At 37.6% G+C, this 21,054-nt stretch overlaps 1 protein-coding gene across 1 annotated transcript in view; it reads left to right on the forward strand.

Annotated features, from left to right (window-relative positions):
- Positions 1 to 858: 858 nt before the first annotated feature.
- Positions 859 to 21,054, forward strand: part of DNER (delta/notch like EGF repeat containing) — a 141,097-nt gene continuing 120,901 nt past the window's right edge. The window contains exon 1 of the mRNA XM_062582515.1: positions 859 to 1,150. Within this exon, the coding sequence (XP_062438499.1) occupies positions 890 to 1,150 (261 nt within the window). The 5' untranslated portion in view covers positions 859 to 889. The remainder of the gene's footprint in view (positions 1,151 to 21,054) is intronic.

A 21,054-nucleotide genomic window follows, 5' to 3' on the forward strand; every position in this document is an offset into this window, starting at 1 on the left:
AGTAAAAAAAAAAAGTCAAAATGCTTAGCAAAACACAAATCGATTTTTAAAAGTCAGCCGCGGAAAATCTTAATAGGAAAAATGGAAATCCATTCTTAAAATGGAAGTCCAGTATCTATAGTGTTTTTTTTTTTTTTTTTTTTTTTTTTTTTTTTTTCCCATATGAGAACTGATGGAATCAACTGCTATTCTGTCTGCTTACACTTTGGTCTTAATTGAAAGCTATACTAATTATCAACAAATAACACTTCCAAAAGAGTAAATAAAAGGCAAACAGTAAGTCCTCTCAGGGAATGATTTTCCTTTTTTCCAGGCCGTTTGCCCAAGCCAGGGCAGAGCTCAGTCTGGGCGCGCCCCGAGACGCTGAGTGCTCTCACATTATCCTTCACATCCGTCCCCAAACTGAGGGCACGGAGACGTCAGGAACGTCTACGAGGCGTGTCAGGGCCGCACCGCCGCGGTTTCAGAGCGCGTGCCCAGTACACCGCGCGGTTCGCGGCCCGTGCGGGTGCCGCTTCCCCCTCCCTCCCGCGGCGCCGGGCAGGGCCGCCTGCGCCCGCGGCCTCCTCCTCACCGCCCGCCGCTTTCCCTGCTCGCCCCGGCGACGGAATCGGCGGCAGCGGCCGCAGCCGCTCGGGGCGCGGCACCTCGGCGCGAGCGCGCGCCCCAACGGCCGCCGCTCGGCCCCGCCCCGCCCCGCCCGCTCCGGCCGGGCGCGAGGCGGGCGGCAGCGCGGCCCCGCCCCGCCGCGGCCCCGCCCGCGCGTTGCCCGGGCAACGGGGGCAGGGCGCAGCCGGGGAGGCGCTGCCTCCGTCTCGTCCTTTCCTCGCCGCCGGTGTCCGCAGCGGAGCGGCACCGAGACCCGGGCGCCGCGCCTCGCCTCGCCGCCATGCCCCGAGCCGCCCCGCTCCCGCTCCTCCTGCTGCTGCTCGCGCTGGCCCAGCGCCGCGCCTGCTTCCCCGGGCCGGCAAGCGCCGCGCCCCCCGGCGAGGACCCCTGCCTCAGCCAGCCCTGCCGCAACAACGGCACCTGCTCTGCCGTGCCGGCGCGGGGCCCCGCCGCGCCCCGCCGCCCCCAGCCGCCCCTGCCTCCGCCGCGGGCCGCCTACCGCTGTGCCTGCCCCCCGGGGGTCACCGGCACCTCCTGCCAGGTAAGGGGCGCGCCGGGCCCGGCGAGGGCGCCTCCCGCGGCCCCCGCCGGCGCTGCCGCCGCCCCGGCGCCTCGCCCCCCGCCGCGTCCTTGCGCCCGTGCCTGCCCTTGGCCGTCCGCGGCTCCGTCCGCAGCTTCGGGCTCTGGCCCGCCCGCCCCTGTGTGCGTGCGTCTCCGTCCGCCCTGCGCGGGGCTGGCGCGGCGCGTGGCGCTCCGCGCGGCGCGGGCTCTGCCGCGGCCGTTAGCGGCCGTTAACGGCCGCCCCGGGCTGCGGCGCCTCGGCTGCCCGGCGCGCCCGCCGCCGTGCTGCGCGCCCGGACACCTTCACGGGCATCCCGGCAGCGGAGCAGCTGAGCCGCGGCGGCGGGCGCTGCGGGCTGGCGGCTCTCGGGGGGGAGCGGGGGGCACGCAGCGAGCCCGGAGCCCGGAGCCGGCTCGGTGACGGGGCGAGTGCGGGTGGGGTCCGCGCTCGGCGGGGAGCCCCCGAGGCGCGTCTCCGCAGCGCGGTGATAATCGTCCCTCGCCCCGCTCGTGTTCGCGTTTTATTCGGTTTTAATTCATTCGAAGGGGAAAAGAATGGTCCTCCACAGTGGGTACTACGTTACACTGAATACTAATAATTAAAGCATGTTTGCTGTGACCGCTTTGGTAGGTTAGGTGTGTTCGCTCCCGCATTTCAGGAGCTTCTTGGATTGATCTTGAATTCTGAAGGAGCAAAACGCTTGCTGTAGGGATAATGTCTTTCTGCTTGATAGATCTAAAATAAATACGGAGAGACAGCAACCAGCATCTTTCTAATATGCTTGGTCATGTGGTGATTTAATGTAATAATATAACCTAAATTAATCTAGACTGTCACGCGATGATTGTAAATTTTGTTTTGTCTCTAGTTATTAAGGATGAAAAATCTCTGTAACAGCGTTCTGAAATTCACAGAAAGTTAATCTTTTCTATTTTTGGAAAAAGAAAAGAAGGTGCAGGGACAAAGACGTTTGTTTCCTCTGTCTGTATATGGTAAAACGTGTTACCTTCTGTGGCAGTAACATAGAAAAGAATGCATGGATCGGCTACCGTTTCTTTGGACACCACTTACCCACTGAGATGGATTTGGAATAGAACTAAATGAATTCAAGTAAACTCACTCTGCTTTTTACTTTTTATTGTTCCTTGATCATGTTGTACTAAACCTAAGTTACTGGTTAGATGAAAGGGATGGTACGTGTACTGAAGACTTAATGCGTAAGTGAGTATGGAAGTCATTTTAAAGCAGAAGCACTTTGCACTGAGTTCTCTGCTTGCCTCAAAATATCTTAGTTGATGCAGTCTAACAATGAAAGTGAAAATACTACCCCTAATGAAATTCTGTAAAATCAGAGAGAGTAAAGTGGATTAAAAAGAATTACCTTTGGCTAATTTTAGCTGTTGCTGTCTTAAGAGTTTGCTACACTTATCTCTCTAAAAGGAGAGAGAGTAGTATGTTTGTTTCTGCATATGGTTATTAGGTTTTAGTGTCTGAAATCTGTGATTAATGATCCTTTTAAAAACTTAGTAAACTGTAAAACTTGCTGGCATCATACTTCCTGTGAACTGTTGTGTCTAGGGCACTGGTTTTAATTCTTTTTCTGATACAGGAGATAGATAGGTAATATTTTCACAGCAACTATGCTTTTATTAACTAACATGAAGAGACTTACAGCATAATAGATTTTGGATTTTTTGAAATAAAATACTGAATAGTAACTTTTGCAAGGGAACTTTTTGAACAAATCAACATTGGTTCTAGCTATTGTGTCTGCAGTTGAAGTATAGGCATTAGTTAACTATGGAAAGTTAATCTGATTTTGAAGTGCAACTATAACTAGAGAGCAGGAAGTGTTTTAAAAGAACAATATAAAAATGATGATATATCTATATTTGAGAAGGTTTTGCTAGTTTTATCCAGTTAGGAAGTGAATAAATACTGTATAAATATGTTAACTTCTGGATTGTGCGATTGTTCAGACACCTAACAGTTTAAAGTCCTACAAAGAAAAGTAAAAGCAGTCATGTATGCTAGTTAAAGTAATCACATTCAGTGATAATAGAGTTAAGGGCTTTTAACTCTTGAAGGATATGAAAAAACTAAGGGCTGAATCAGAGTGTTCATCCAGATATATTTAAACAGGGTTTTCAACTTATTGCTTGAGGATGTTGCTGAACAGTTAGACCCAGAGAAGGGAATACTAGGAGGAAAAAAGAATAGGAATTGTTATACTTTAATGAAATTATGGAAGGTAAGTTTGCATTTTGGATTTTTGACTTCCTTGGGAAATCTGCCTCCACAGAAATATAGAATTACTTTCATGATGCTTCTTGTGTTGAAGGCAATGTTTCTCAGACTCTGCTGTGATGTGCTGAGGTGCAGAATGAAGGGAAATGTTCTAAATGTGCCAAGAGTCAAATGGACAGTGACATGCATAATGTAGAATGACTGATAACGCAGTCAGTCAGAAATTGGCCAGAGATTTTCTTGCTGAAGTTTTTACTGTACCTGTTTTGATACGCTTGATGATGCTAGTGTTGGAATGTGAAAAGTGGCAAAGAATAAAACTGTTGTATCACAAGCACATGAGATACTTCTAAAAATCCAGAGCTTTCCTATAACGAAGTAAAGTATTTAACTTGGATTTAAACCAATTCCATGATCCTATGTTATAGCTGCTTTAGTAACTAATTAAACAAAAGAAAAAGAAATAACAAGTCATCTTACTGTATCTACCACACATACTATGCATGTATGTATTTTTTATACACACATGCTCCCTTAATTTTTACTTTAGTTTAAAAAGAAATCTTTAAACTTAATTTCTAATGACTTAATGGATGTGAAATCCAGTAGAATTGTTTTTCTTGATCAGAAAAATGTTTATCTTCTGTATTAATCTTAAAGTTATTTTGTGTGCAAAAATTAATCTGTGTTAGTGCCTTATAATTTTAGTGACATAAGGAATAAAGTCACAGGAAACAAATTTCATGACAGGCTTGTCTTTTGCTTAAAAGTTACAAAATCTGCACTTGGACAACTGCATTACATTTATTAGACGCAATACTAGTGCTGATTTCACAAAAGACTTTATCTTGTGAAGAAACATTCATTTATCAATGTATTTTTTAATACTCTCAGACATGCTTTTTTTTTTTTTTTTTTTTTTAAGCCATTGCTTCGGCTTTTTGCCTCTTTCTCCATTGCTTGATAACTTTCCTCGCTCTTTTAGTTTAGTGCTTTTTAATATGCCTTTAGTTATGCTTTAAAAACCTTATTTTATAGCTGTTATCAGTAATCAGAAGTAGAAAACAAGTGTCTCCTAGCACACAGGTTGGAACCAGCATTCTGACTTGCCTGCAGTTCTCCTTTTGTGTAGTCTCTGGTTAGTCAAATGTAAGTAGCAGGTGTTGCCATCACTGTATATCATTGGCTACCGTGTCATTTTCAAAAGTATTTTATTAACAAAAAGGTCTATTTGGTCTTGGGGAGAATTTGTTGTGTTCACTCTAATGACTAGGTTTCTGCATCTACAGTGGAAAATATTTCACAATATGGAATTGTGAAAACTTTTATAAAATGAGATTAAAAATTTTGTACTCAGAGCTTAAATAATCCAGGAAGGAACTGATATGAAAAATGATATAGATGGACAGTAAACTATCTTTCTAGTTTTGTTCTTAGCATGTACTTTTGGTCATTTAACTGCATTTAAAATAATGTCTTTGTTTTTTATAAATTGCTTCAAAACATCCTGAGATTTTTTTTAACTGATTCAGAAGTTGAGTCTTCTAAGTTAGGAAAAATATCCTCACTACCTACTGTTGCTGCTAAATTTTTACTTAAACTAAACTTCTTGCTATTTTATCTGTACTTAGGTACTGTGAATTCTTTTTGGAAGTTCTGTTTTTCACTGACTTTTCCCCTAAACTTTAGCCTAATTATTTTTCTTAATTCTCTCTTATTTTTTTGTACTTCTGTATACCAAGTGAATTTATTTTTGTCGTTGGTCACCTTATTGGAACACTTACACACTATAATATTATGATTTCCACTCTTTAGCTCTGTGCCTCTTTGTCATGTGCTGAGTTTTTTTTTTTGTTGTTGTTGTTTCTTTTTATTTGGATTAAATCCTGTTCTCAATAGCTTTTTGATAATGTGCTGCTTACTGCTGAATGCAGAAGTTCAGGCTTAGTACACTCTGCTACACAGAGAAGGATTATTATTTCTTACCTCAATGGTCTAATACTTCTGAGTAAGCAATACAAAATTTCTTTGGCCTGGTTATTTCATTTTGCACTGGACAATGCTGGCTACATGGACATCCTTGAACTACTAACTCACCTTCATGTCAGTATCTAGATGAGTTCTTCATGAGTTCCTGTTTTCTCTTAAGTGCTGACATTGCTACTGAAAGGCCTCTATATAATCCTTGAGCTCAAAAGGAGTTCTCTAACATATTTAAAATACTGTTTTTAACATATTTAAAATACTGTTTTTTCCCCATTCTGTGTTATTTAATAAAGGATATATTCTTAGTTTTTTTTTTTTTTGGTCATTGTGATGCAAGTGTTTTGTTATGTGACATTTTCTCTTTTGGTTTTAGTAATATTAGATTGTACAGTTAGGTGTCTCAGAAGCTTGTTGTTTTGAGTATTTGGGTTTAGTTTAGTTTAGCTTGAGTTCCGTGGTGTGATACCATTGCCTGCTGACTAACTCATGGAGTGCTTTGAAGTTGCAGAATTGAAATATTTATATTGACACACAGTATGTATGAGAAGAGGCTGCGAGAGCTGGGTTTGTTTTCCCTGGAGAAGAGGAGGCTAAGGAGGGAACTACTTAGTGTCTTTAGCTACCTAATGCGTGGTTGTAGAGGAGATGAAACTGGATTCTTCCCAGATGTAGTTAGTGAAAGGATTAAAGATGATAAAGACAAGCAATAGTAGGGGAAGTTCCAGTTAAATATTAGGGGAAACAATATTATTTCCCCTCTGAGGATGGTTAAACACTAAAACAGGAGAGGTGGTGGGATTTCCAGTCTTGGTGATTCAGGACTTGACTGTCCAATGCCCAGAGCAGCTAGGCTTAGTGTTAGCCCTGCTTTGAGTAAGGAGCAGGACCAGAGCACTTACTAAGGTCTTTATATAAAAAATGTATATATTTTTTCTTGATTTAGCATTTGCCTGTTCCTTTTTTTCTATTTTTATCTCCCCTTTCTTGGATATGCTGCTAAACTGTTTCTATATTGTTAAATGTATGAGTTATATACAGTCTAAATTGTACTTTGAAATCAATAACTCATTTGCAGTGCTTGCAGTTTTACAATGGCAATGTTTTTATTAGATAAAGCGTCAGAAATTTTTTTAATATTAATTTCCAAACACTTTGTTTACAGCAACTTGTGTCACAAACTGATATGCTCACATTACATAGTCATAGCTGAGTTTTTTTTCCCCCTTAGAATAATAATTGTGTGAATTGGTATAGATATTATTTGTTATCTCTGACTTTTTGTGAGCTTAAAGTGGACCTCTGCCCAGATGACTCATGAAAGTTGGTATCTCTGGTTGCAGTGGAACTGATGAAATTCTGCAATGTGGCTATATATCAGATACGGAGAACATCAACAGAGAATAAATGAATGTGAAAAATAGTTTCTTCACCTAGTTCATTTTAGTTGTTATAATATCCATTCCTGTAAGTGTAGTAGAAGTACATTCCTGGTCAGAAATTTGAGTTTTTCAGATTAGCATTTTTCCCTTGAAGCATATCCTGTGAAAATTAGTGAGCAAGAGAACTGTAATAAGGCAATTTCCTTAGCTATGATTAAAGAATTGTGCTATGATTTTTGCTGTGGGAATCTAACTGAACTGTTCAAATTTCTGTAGAGCGAAACTGAAATAACGTAATCCAAAGTTTCTCAATTATATAAGCGGTTGTTATTTGGCTGTTATTATTTGCACACAAACACTTGTGAACCTTTGCAGTCTGTTTCAACCTGTGCAAATAGTCTGTTTAAATCTATCCAAAATACTTCTTTTTGAAGGATGATGAATTCATTACATGGTATAACCAATTTGATTTTTCTAAAATTCCATGGTATAAGTAAAAGTTTTAAGAATTAGTTTGACTTACTTTTTGTGATTAAAGATTGTGAAGAAACAGATCAGATGTGAAGTAATCTAATAGAAGAATATGTTCTGTACTAAGATGCTTCAACTTTTCATATGCCGTATTTCATTGCAGTTTTTTATGTGCTTTGATCTGAGAATTACTTTGCAATGATATCTTTTTTTAAAATACTTTTTTTTAACTTTCCTTGAAATACTTAATACCTAGCTGTGTATTGTTGTTTGTATATCTGTAACTATGGAAAGCCTTTTTAATGAAGGAGATTCCAAATGTATTAGGAGAAAAAAGTGGTCGTCTTGCCACACATGAATCCAAGATAAGAAAAAATGGGATGTGGATGGAGGAGAAAAAAAAATCAAAGAATATTGCTCAAAATACTGGCATCATATGACTGCGTTCAGTATGATAGGAGGCAGAAATATTCCACTCTTTTGGAGGGCTGTCGTAGACTTCAGCATACTCCCCTTCTGAGAACAATCAACAATTTAAGAACAATAATTTTGTAGGTGACATTTAGCATGTTTTCAATTTTATTATGTAATGGAGAGACCACATATCTATGGTGATGATGCAAGAGATTCCATTTTAATGGGCAGATGTGGGACTGCTAAAAATAGTGTCCACTTAACCCTAAACAGAATTAAAGTCTTAATTATCTTGGAACTTTTTTTTAAACATTTTCTGTCATTGCTCAGTGTATTCTTGTGACATGTCAAGTCTCTCATTTATTCCTAGTTACCTTTTTGGCTTTGATACCTTTGTGTTCCAATGAGTCCCACATATTACTAGTTACATGGAAAAAATACTCATTCATCAGTACTCACTTTCTGTCTTTTGATTTAATTGAATTTCCCTGATGTATTTTCTTCCTTTTAAAAGGTGAGTTACTCCGTTCTTCCCTTCTTCTGCTTGTAACAGTATTTTATTTTATTTTTTTTCTCCGCAGTGTCCTTTTTGAGATGAATAGACTATATAAATCATGCTATTCCTGGTGGGTGCTGATTAATCTAAAGATACCCTATTTTATGTTTGGCTGAATCCCATTCTGTATGCATACTGATGGGTTACTTGCTCTTTTGATTACAGCTGTGCATTAGATGAAAGTCTTCAGTAATATCTGCAATGGTGCCTACAGTTACTTTTTTTCTTTTTAGTTGATATAGGTGAAATGAGCACAGTAACCTCCCTGGAGATGTCTGTTTGTGGAGCAGTGCTCCCCAAACTAAATTACCCTTATTTAAATGCATCTGTGTCAGTTGAAAGCATTGCATTTGGCAAAAGTGTGGTTAGTTTCTTTAAAGGTTTCGTAGAGGCATTTAGGTCAAGACCTGAAGGTAAAAGTAATTTACTATGTGCATTCTACATTGTGGAGTGTCTTTTATTAAGAGGCTTAATTTAGCTCTCTTTTTAGGCAACAAGATAGCTTTGGTTTTTTTTATACATCTTTGTCAACTTGTATTATTCCAGTGTTTACTGTATTCTTGTATAATACCTTCTGATAGAAAACTTGTAACATGTCAATATGAGCTACGCTAATCACAAATAATTGTCATATTAGGAGAAAGACCTTAAAGTGCAATACATCTTTTGCAGTTTTCCAACTGTTTTAACAGTGGAAATACTTATCAAGATATACTTTAGGAGAAACACTGTTTCCTTGATAAGAAAACTCTTTAACTTGTTCTATTCCTTAAATATAATCTCAGTTTGTACTGAAATGCCAGATTCTGATTTACATATCAGTGGCCTGTCAGAATACACTTAAATTTTAAGGAATAAAGCCTCCTTATTAAAATTTTTTTCAACCATTTAGATTGTTTCTTTGACTGACAAAGTATTTAGGCTAGAAGTCTATTGATTAAATTAGTTTTGTAATATTCTTTCCCGCTGGAAGCAGGGGTGATGGGTCAGCGATCAATTTTTCTAAGGAATTCTGTAGCAAAGATGTGCTTGTGAATAAGGTGTTCATGAATAAGGTAGCAAGAGGATTCAATTTGACTGTGCAAGTAAGATTGTTCTGTGAGTTAAGGTCACTGAATGCTAATGATCTCAGGGATTTGTATTTGATGTATTGGTTACAACAGCAACCAGATTGCCAATCTGATAAGATTTTTGCACAGCTCAAGGACCAGTAGCTGTAGGAAGAGGAACAAAATACAGTTCCTTGTGTTACGACAAGCCTCATCTTCAGTTCAGGTTGCTACTCTCGTCCTTTGTCCTGAAAAATTAGAAGGACCTAATAAAGCTGAAGTTTTTTGTTGACAAATGCGCAAGAGAAGGAATCATTTGAGCTAGCCATGCATATTCTAAACAAATGGTAATTATTTGGGTGAAAGGCCCATGTGTTCAAGTGGCAGCATGTGGAATAATCCTTCTCACCGTGCATGAGTGCTCAAAAAAGAATAGTTTAAAGATGTGCAGATAATGTTGCCAGAGAACAGAAGCAGCCTTTTTAAAATGCTGTACTCTTCCATGAATGAATAGTACTTGTTCCCTTGAAATCAAGTTCAGGTAACTTTTACGTAAAAGAAAGGGCAATAATAGACCCAGAGAAAGGCAGTGGAAGTGATTGGATATGGAAGAATTTGAATAACCATGGAGAAGCAACTGTTCTTGTTTATACAGAGAGGGATGAGAAGAATCTGAATAAAGGTAATCTTGTAGCAAGGCCCGTGTTTTTACAGAAACAGGAACGAGATGGTTAAATTCTTCAGGGCATCGGCTAGTCGTCACTAATGTGACTAAGGAAAGTCTATGGGCAATTTTCTGTAATTTTCCAGACTGCATATGTTTCTCTGATCTCCCTTTGACGTATTTGATAGTGGCCTTTGTCAAAAAGGACAGTAGCTATTACCACGAGCCGTTATGGCAATTCTTGCATTTCTTATTCAGCCCTAATGATTTATGCTTTAAGTTCAGCAAATCTTTAAAACTTCATGTGCATTTAATTTAATTTATTTATTGTTTAATGGCTTTATCAGATGTGTCGCAGAGTCTTCTACTGAAGAAATACTGTATTTAGGTAAATACTAAATATCTATTATCAGAATTAAATTTCTGGTAAACCAAAATATATGGCTATTCAATACAGAGTTATTGCTCTGTTAATAATTTGTGATTGTTTATATAGATGTATTTCTCCTGTAATATCTTTTCAGGCAGACTTAAATGATAATTACCCAAAGGAGGTAAAGCTGGCCATTCAGAAGTCTAGCCATTAATGAGTGAGTTGCCCTCTGCACTGAGAATCCTAATTCCACCTTGTTTGCAAGGTGATTGTTTTCTGGCATTTATTGTCATTGTGGAACATCAAGGTCATGTTCTTCTGTGTGAGGACCTGAGAAACTTTGTCCTTTGAGTATCCCATTGAATTTCAGTGGGATAAGTTACATGAGGATTACTGACATAGGTAGGGTTAGTAAGACCAGATCCTTGATTATTCATTTTTAAGGTTGCCACATACTGTATGATGATGGCATATGTAACAAATGAAGAAAATGGTGTTGAGTCCTCTGGGAAATTAACATGTTTAATTGAAGGAAGGACAAATTAAGACTTAATTTACATAACTGTAATAGGACTCTCATGATAAAACTTGGCTGGCTATTGCCTCTTAAAAATAATGGAAAGGTACTGCGTTAATGTTATAGAAACGCTTAATAATCTTTCTAAGGGTGCAGGGTGACATGGCTTTTATTGAGCATCCTTAAAAATGAGCCTTTTTAGAGGATTGCTTGTGGCTCCTTTAGTGTGGTCTCACATATAAGAGACTCAGAGTCTTTCTGTTTATTCCTTTGACAGAGAAAGTTTAGAACCAGTTATTTCATTTAAGCTTGGTTTCTTGATGCTCTTAAAATGTACCAAGGAACTTCTTTAAGGTGAATAAATGCTGGAGCAAGGTCAGCTGTATTCTAATTTTTATGAATTACTTGGTAGAACATAAAATTCAGCATACCCTTCCCTCTGTCAAATAGCTGCCCATTGCAGCACAAGATTTTAGTTGCTTTTGCAGGCAAGCAAGAAAGGATGGATAATTAATAGTTACAGTGATTCTGCCTTAACACAAAGGCCTGCTCAAGAACTGGGTGGTAGATTTATCAATTATAGATACACCCTGTGATTATTAAGTCTTATCAGCACTCTACAAAACTTAGGTATGAGCCAAAATACCTGACTGCGTTTGATTTAGGAATATAAAGTATTTTCTGTTAGTGCAATTTATTAGTGAGTGATTTATCCCTGTCTTATGTTTATATGAGATAATCCATTGAAGTGCACTAAAGAATGACTGTGCTACTAAAGCTTATTGTGTGAGTGATGTAGAAAACACAAAGCGCGTCAACTTAGTTGATTTCTGCATGATGCATGCTTTTCACTTTGTAGTTAGGAATGCAGCAACATCTAGCTTGGGATTTCTAGTTCTGAAGACATGTTTTTCAAAATACACTTGCATCCACTATATTTTCAGTTTTTCCTCAACCCCTTGCTTGGGTATGAAAGCAAACCCCACTTGGAGTTGGGGCCTTTACTGCAAGCAGCCGGGGGGGGGGGGGAGGGGAGGTGAGAGCTGCTAGCTAATGGAAGCTCCTAAAAGTTCCTAAGTATTCAGCAAGACAGTTCTATGAGGCCCTGGGAGCTTCAAGTTATCCTAGGACACTTATGGCTGTTCAGGTCTCTTCTGTAAGTCTGAGAGCAGGTGCATAGCTCAGGGCCTCAATGTGCTGTGTTTCCAGATCTTTCAACTGGACACAAATGCTGCAGTAGGGAGGCTGCTTCACCAGAAACAAGGCATTTTTCCATCAGAAACAGATCTGTTACTTGGCCTCCTCAAATAAGAGAGGTCAGCATAAAATCCAGTGAACTGGCATATTCTAGTAAAATTGCTTTGCATCTGAAAGTTTCTGACCAACTGTAGTGAGCAGGTTAAAGTGATGTCTAATGGGAAAGTTCTCTAGTGTTTATTTAAATGTTAATGGTGGCGTCACCTAATCTAATCTCGGAAATAATTCTGAATCTTGGAATTTCAGTTGTTGGTCTTTTCAGTTTATTTTTTCCCTAGCTTTTTGAATTATCATGGATGAGAGTCCGTTTGTGGTGTTTAAAAGTATTGTTGCAAAAGTGCACTGTAGAAAAAAATTTAGTATGTGTGGTGCATAAAAGCAAGATGGTGAAGATCTAGAGTGTAAATTGCTAACTATGTTATCATGTTCCTGCAGTTACCCTGTGGTAAAGTTGGTTTGAGATGGTCTGAGATGGCTTATTTGTCTTTACTGTGTAGCACAACTGCATATATTTGTGCATGTAGGTAGGTATCACAGAGCAGATGATACTCTGCAGGCTTATCTCCTGTTTTATTCTATACTAATTTGCTTGTGTGCCTGTGTGCTTAGTTAACTATTAAGATAGACCTGGAAATGCAGCCAATTCTTTTTGACAGTGCTGTGTTGTAGGTTTAGTAGATAACTTTTTTTCTTAATTTAGTTACCTTTTCTGTACCATCTCTACATCTGAAACATCTTTCTTTTTCATTGTATGAAATTCTTGCCTGTCCTTTATACCTCAAGCCACCTTAATCCAGCTGGTTTTCAGTTACTAATCTCTGTTTGCTCTTTTGTATTTTGGTCTTTGTTGCCCAGTATACTAGCAAAAAGTTTTTACATGCAAAAAACACTCATAGAGCTTGTATCCCTTACTTCAAGAGAACTTACTTTCTTCCTAAAGCCAGTAGTATCAACCCCAGAGGAAACAAAAGTAGCATAGGGATGTTTCAGTGCAGAAACTGATTTTGTTACACTTTCTGCATTGTAGGGTGAGTTGCGTAATACCATAGTTATTCGTGATCCATTTAGGTCTTATGGAATAAGTGGGTTAAAGTATAGCATATGGTGCTGTTCAAGTGTTTTAAGACATGAAATACAAGCAGCCTCAGGAAGAAGGGACAAAGTTAGACTTTAGGGAATGAGTGTGAAGCTTGCATAACAGGTAAGCTGAAATATTTGCTATAGATGTCTTTAATAGAATGAAGAAACCAGTACATTCCTGCTTAAATCACAAAGCGCTTGTGGACCTGTTTCAGAATTTAGTGTTAAAGGAGCTTTGATTTTAACATACAAAATATACCCTGAGCAAGAGTCACTGCTGTGGTTACTAGTTTTGAAATAGAGAATTAGGCTGGCATCCTAGTCTCTCATCCCTATGTACAGCAGGGCCACCACCTGAAACGCCAGCTGAACCACTAGGCTGCCTTGTCTTAGATCATCTTAGTATTTGGAATAATTTTGAAGGAATTGGACATGTGAGTAAAGAAGTGCAACATGATCATTAGAAGGCAGTATACTATCTTAATGGAGCACCTCAAATAACTTCTAAGTATGTTTTCGTAGTTTAGGTCTACCTTTGAGGATGATATCTGTTTAATGCCTAGTTTGCAAATTCTGCTAAGATTTCCCCCCCCCAAGCTCCCTCCCTGTAACTGCAAGACTGTAATTTCTGTGGCTTCTGTTGATTTCCTTTTACTCTGTATGTGAGTTGCATAAAGTAAGTTAACTTCTAAACATCATTTTTGTTTTCTTTTTAGACAAAAAGAATTCAGTGGCTGAAAAAGCATGATAGCTTCTTTTTTTGCTTAAACTGCACTTTTAGTGGCATTGTGGATTTTTCATTTCAGCATTGACAGTTCTTTAGGTATAAGTTAAAAAGATGGTTGGTTTGTATTTTCTGTGTCTAAGCTGGGTGAATTCACGTAATGTATATCAGAAAATTTGGTTGTTGGCCCTTTCTTTAGCACCTTCTTGTATTTCAGTTCCTATGTAAATGCATTAACACTGCTGCATGCTGTTCCAGGTGTTTCTTTACCTTTCTTGCTCTAATGGATATAAAAAGATTATGAATTTCCATATTTCTATTTTGTTGTTTACTGTTGTTAAAGTAGGCTTAGCAACCCAAATTACTTTTATAACTATCTGTATAGATACCTGAATTTTACTTCCTCATAAATCATACTTGTCCTATAATAAAGAAGCAGATAAATATTTAGACATCCATAGGATTGCACAAGTATGTCTCCTACTATTAACTGGATGTTGGGAAGAGTAAAAATCATTTAAAAAATAGTTTTGGTATTAAGGCATAAGTACACAAGAAATAGATTTGTGACTAAGAATATGTCACATACTGAGAAAGTAGCTCAAGTAGAGCTCACACTTTAGGCTGTGATCTAAGTGTTTATTTTTTCACTTATTCAGTAGGCCATTTAGAATTCTTAGATTATTTTGCTTTAAAATTAGAAAAAGGCAGAATCAGTTGAGGTTACAGGTCATTAGTGTAAGCACAGAGAGCTAACTTTCCAGATATCGTATCAAATATAAAATGTCAGATCACCTTAACACTTTCACTTGATTTAGAAAAAAGCTAGTTTTCATTTTTGATGACTTTCTACATACAATAGTTATTTAGTTACACTTTTTCTTTTTCTCTAGCAACTTTAAATTGCCTTCTATGGTGAATGATAGAGGGCTCACTAGAGTGATCAAGTTAGTTTTTGTGTACTCTTGTTAAAGAAATCTTGAAGTTTTCATAGGTATTGCTCAGCTACTACTATAGTTTCTGTAGTCCTATAGTAACTATACGAATGAAAAACACTGTTAGAAATACTTACTACGCTCTTCAGAACTGAGAATTTGGTAAAACTTGTTAAACAGTGGACAAGTTTAGTAATTTTCCTTACCTTTGACTAACTTAACTCTGTCCAATTTATAGTAATATTGTTTTTCAAGAATGGTTTTTACCTAGACAGATGGAATCTATATCTTCCTTCCACTTTGGCCAATAACTAACGTAGAAGTTGCACACTGCTCAGTAAGGTCATAGTGCATGGTTGTCTGCATCAATATGGAAATGAATTGGATCCATTTTTGTAGTCCAGATTAAATGAGATGATTTTTCAGGATTTTTTTTTTAATGTAGTTTTGTGCAGTTTACTAGAGTTCATGGTGTATCATCTGTTACTGCTAATAATTTTCATTTTTACCAATCAAACTGAGTTTATGAGGGACTAAGGTCTGCTTGGTAATTGTTTTACTGTTTTTGTTTCAGTACTTTTGAACCAAGTAGATGGCTTATATCGCTCAAATGAAGAGAATAATTTCTATTGCATCATCATTTTGAACAAATGCTTACTCTCAATATTTTACTCTTGAAGTAAAATGCTTTGTGGAAAATTAGATGACAGAAGTACTGCGGGGCAGTTCAGTTTCTTGCTTGCTAGACAGCACAGCAACTTCCTTCTCTTTTTATGCTTAGGATAACTCTGTGCACCTTAGCAATGTGAGAAAAAGCTGAGATTCAATTACTGTGTGCTTTTTAGAGTAGATTTTGAATAATCTGTTGTTGACACTGTGCAACAATAATTATTTAAAGTGTTGCTGGGCATAAGTTATCTTTAGTGATACATTTGAGCTTTAAAAATTGTACTAGACACCCATCACTAATATGTATGTCAATACACTAAAAATGGTAAGCTTACTATAGTTTAATTTTCTAATAGTAGGTAGTGCTTGACATTACAGAGAAAAGAAAGCTTCTTTAATAATAATTTATGTCCAGATTTTTCAATTTAACTTTGAAATGACTTGTCTTCAGCTGTGCCTTGCTCAGAAATTTTAAGCTGTTTGTTGTGCTGTGCCGTATAGATGTGGTAAGGACAGTTTGTCCTAGCTGCCCTTGTATTTTATGCTTTCACTGTTTATTGCTATAGGATGAGTTCTTAAGCCCGCTTCCATGTGACCAAAAAGCAAAAGTTACTGTATGACTCAGGATCAGATGAATGAAGAAAGAAAAAAATAACAAGCATCTGATTTGGATGCATTTAAATTTCTGATTAAAGACTCCTTCCATTCCTTGCAGCTGATTTTGTATTGTTATCAATAGCCTGCAATAGTGATCAGTGTCTGCAGCTCCACATTATTGGATAATTCATATAAAATAGTTTTGGCTGCAAAGAATTAATGGAATTAATTGGAGGAAACCCTATCCCCCCATCCCCTTTTTTCTTCCTGGCATCCTGCTTGATCTGTTAACATCATCTTTTTGATCTGAAAGGCTAGAAGCTTGATATGGCAAGGCTTAGCTTTTAATCTGACCTTAGAAAAGTTCTAAAAATTTTCAATATGAGAAGTTCTTGTATCTGAGTAATGTGGAAAAAATGTGCTCGCACTTTGCTTTGCAAACTTCCTAGTAGTATGAGGAAAGACCAAGATCTTCAGCCCACAGAGTGTGCTGACTGCTCCATCAGCTTCACTGTTGGTAGATCAGAGACGGTGTATTTATAGAAAAGGTAGATCTTGTTCAGTTGTCTGTTCTTCTGCTCTTAACTTGGTGCAGGTATCTGCATTGGCTGAAGAGTTTTGAAGCTCAGGAATTTTGAATGAGCTGTAAAAGCTGTCTCCAAGCTACACAAAATGCATCTTAGCTTTTCTTTTAAATTAATTAGTAAATGGGAATCGCCCTAAAAAAATGGAAAATTTAGGAATCAGAATATGCATACATTAACTAATTATAAAATAACTTTTTTTTTTTTTTTAGGTATGATGGATCTGCCTTGCTAGAGAGGAGTTTTGAACTTGCTATAATAGCTGTAATGATCAAAATGTTCTTCATGGCTACCAGGCACTGCATATTATTTCTTCTTTAGGAAAACAACTAAAAACAAGAAGTTAGAAACAAGAATCAAATATACTTTTAAAATTATGGTTTTGTAGTTGTAGAATTCTGCAGCTGATGTCTTCGATTTAGAATATCTGTACACTAGTCAATGTGTCCTGGCAATGTGTTGAGGACAAATCTGCTAGGACTTCCTACTTCAGTTTCTGTGAACAAAGTTCAGTTTTTTATTGGACAATTAAGGAGATCAATAAAAGTGTCCATTAATAGCAGTTTTGAGGCCGATGCCTGGATAGATATTTAGGTGTCTGTCAGACTAAGGTGTGCGAGAGACATGAGTTACAGAATTGCCCTCACATTTCAATAACTGTAGGTGTCTATGAGATTGTGCTTAAAATCTATCCTACTCGTTAAAGATCTATGTTTCTTTAAAACTGACCTAAGAAAATAAGGGTTCATTTTGAATGTGAATGGCTAATTATTTATAAATACTTGTTTTCTGGCTTCTAAAATTTAAATAAAAATATTAAATAAAACTTTTGCTTCATTACAATGAAAAGCATTGAATCATTGTTTAATTTATCTTGAATCATAATTAAAAACTATTTTTTAGAAATTCAGAATCTTCTTATTCTTGTAATAAGCATACTGTTTTATCCATTTATTTTTATACTGTGTGTATATATAATTCTGAAAACAAAGTATTTCTTTTGTGGTTAGAAATAGATCCATCTGGTAATAAAATGTGATGAGAACAATTGGATTTCTCCACGGAAATACCTCCGCATTATTTTTTGCAGAGCTGGACAAATAAATAACAGACACTGCATGTTCTCATCTTACACAAATTTTCTTTGGGGAAATTATTGGTGCTGGCTCAACTGAATGGTTGAATGCTTACTTGATTGTTTAGGAATGAAATAAACTTTCTCAGCTGTAGTTCATCATTTGGGAGAAGTACTTAAAAGCACTCTGGTTATATAGCAGTCCCTTAAGTAACTGTTCTTGCAGTCTTAAATGTAATCAAGCATTCATCTCGTACTGATAGTTTCCTTGTTTATGGATGTATCTTTAAACTTTCTGGTCAAAGAGATGGTGAAAAGTAAACTTTACATGCTTTTTAATTTTAGAAGGTAGACTGTATGGTATTTCAGTTGCATAAGTCCGGTTGAAAATTATAGGTTATTTCAATGGATTTTCTTGGGTTGACTGGAAACTGTTCAGCAGCTCTCGATCTCAACTGTTTGAGCTATCCATAGGTTAACCAGTGCCTCTGCAAAGCAGTTAAATGATATCACTGTGAAGTCGTCTTGTGCAGCCTTGTTGTAGGATCACAGAAGAATCTAAAGAGAGACCTTATGTGGAACCATTCTCTACAAAGAGGAATTCTCAGATTGCACATTGATATTTCAGTATTAGATAAGGTAACTGCTAAATACTGGACAGATTCCAGTCAGATTCTGTAGACTCATTTTTTTTTATAATAAACTTACTTAGGCTGTCCTTGATGTTTCTCTGGTATGACAAGCAATAGCCCTGCCTAAGCTATTGAAAGTAGCACTGGTACCAGCCTTGTTAGCAGCAGATCTGCAGTTGATTCAACAGCAAATTAATTTCCATGACTGAATCTGTTGCCTATCAGAAAAGACAATCTAGGACGAAGTCTGCTGATAATGGGAAGAGTTCATTTTCCAGCCATTACCGGGGAGAGCTGTGGCATCAAGAGCGCTAACATTGCCGCCTCCGCTGCGCGTTTGTGCGTGGCAGTGCGGGCGAGGCTGCCCGGTGGTGCTCTCCCTGCCTTCCCGGCTAGGCAAGGCTGCTGGTTGCTAAGTGACTGCGGGTGAAGTCCTCCAACCTTGATGTGCTGTTACTGTGCAGCTCCTGTCCCAAGGGGATCGAAAATCTGTGGAGATAAGAATGCATCTCTGATTGTAATAATTCAATGATGGTCAAAATGTTTCAGTTTAGGAAATACTTTCTTCAATAGACAGAAATTCTCAGCATGTTGCAATGCTATCTGCAGCCTTTCATTTCAAACTCTTGAAATATTCGTACTCTGTTACTGGGATTTTACAATTGTTTTGGTTGTATTCAATTAGTAGAGCAAATGTAATATGTTCCTTTATGTTAAAATAAGATCAACTTTCTAAAATGAGAAAACTTGAAGTGATAGCTGAAGTTTTTTTTAACTTGTCTGTTTGTAAGTATGAGGAAACAAACATTTCTGGCCGGATTTGTTTAACCTGAGATTATAAAAAGTGTTTAAGATTACCATGACAATGTACCATTTTGATATTATTACATGTGGGGAGGGGAAAGTATTTTCCTTTTACAAATGGATAAATCGTTTATTGTTTCAAGTGCTGTTTAATCATTTAATCTGTTCTGCTGATTTTAGCAATGACAAAAGTTGTTTGTCATATGCTTGTTTCTGCACAGAGGTCATATATTTTGATCGTTCATATGATGATCTCTTGCAGCAAAGAAAGGAAGGTGAAATTAAAAAAAAGAGAGAAAAAGAGAAATTCAATTACATGAAGAACTTTACTTACTTTGGTATTATTGTAGCAGAGAATATCAATAAAATTGGATGCAAAGAAAATTTAAGAAATTACATTGACAGCTAAAAATCAGACTATTGATTTATTTCTGCAGAAGTAGCTTATGTGTGTGTCTGCATCTATGTTCAAATAAAGGCAAAGAGTCTGTTTAAGATCTTATATTCAAACCTACCTTTATGAAGCAAAATAAACAATTTTGGCACTTGGACACTAGAGTTGCTTTGGGCTAAAATGCTAGTTTAGTTGTCTGGTTTCATTGTTGTATTACATGAATTGTGTTGCCACTAAAAGCATGAGATATTTTGCTAGATTGCACAATTTCAAATGGCAGTCTGTTTAATACCATCAATCATACCAGATTATAGTGTGCTTTATCAGTAAAGTAAGTTTTCTAGCTGGCACATTTTCTGTGTATGCCTAATCTTGCCCAGAAGCAGATTTGTCAATGAAATGATTTATTAATGTTGTAAGAAACCCAACATGTGTGTGTTAAGGTTTTTTGTTTTCTTTTGTTTTTTTTTTTTCTTTTTTTATAAAATCTTTGAAGCTTTTGTCATGGTGCTAAGTACAAATTCAAGGTTGCCTTTGGCCTGAAAGCTACAGTGGTAAATGACTTGTGTGCTTGAAATTGTGTGAATTGTTTGAGTTAGAGGTGGGGGAGAAGAAGAGGAGGGGGAGTGGATGGGGGGGGAAGAAGATACTGTCAGTGGCATAGACAGTGCCACAATTTCTCTTCCATCATTCAAGTAACATACAGAGCAGCAGGTTTATATGCAGCGAATTAAATCTAAAGGATTTACATGTATTGGGACCAGGATTATGCTTATTTAAAGCAAGCAGCTTTTTTATGAATTACAGAAAAGCTGGTCTTTGATTTCAAATCTACGGTTAAGGTTTTTCTAGTTCTGAATTGTGCTATTCTGTCTTAATGTCTAAGTCTTATGTCTGATTCATTATTTCTATTGCTTAGTCTTCAAAAGTAAGCAATAATTTATTTAAAAAACATAATGTATATTACATTATGTATTAATTAAGTTAAGATACTCATCTTAATTTTAAAATAACTTGCATCTCTTCTAACATTTTGTGGCCACTTCTTGCTTGCCCATTTGACAGAGGTGTGTGCTTTTGACCTCCCTACCTGTGACTGGAAGGCTGAGCTGTAACTTTTAAAATCTCTACTGACTGAATGCAGATAAGTCCTTCTAAAGTGATATTTCCAGACAAGGAAATAACTTTAATTATTCTTAATAAATAATACAAAAATACTTCTATTAATGATAAAATGATTCAGTCATTTTTGAAATTACTAGTGTGCATGATATCTTTGAAAAGAAATTGGGGAAAAAGGAGTTGCTTTACTTTGACTATACCATCCTGAAATTATAAAGTAAAAGTGTGTTACAACTGTTTCTGTTATTCTGAGCCAATGTGGTGCTATAGGATAGTGTTGTTTATAATATCCATTAGCTTGAATGTTTTCTAAAAATTCTAATCATTCCATATCTAAGACTGCATTTGGTGGTA

Source organism: Rhea pennata, chromosome 9 (genome assembly GCF_028389875.1).
Source record: "Rhea pennata isolate bPtePen1 chromosome 9, bPtePen1.pri, whole genome shotgun sequence".
NCBI classification, from domain to species: Eukaryota; Metazoa; Chordata; class Aves; order Rheiformes; family Rheidae; genus Rhea; species Rhea pennata.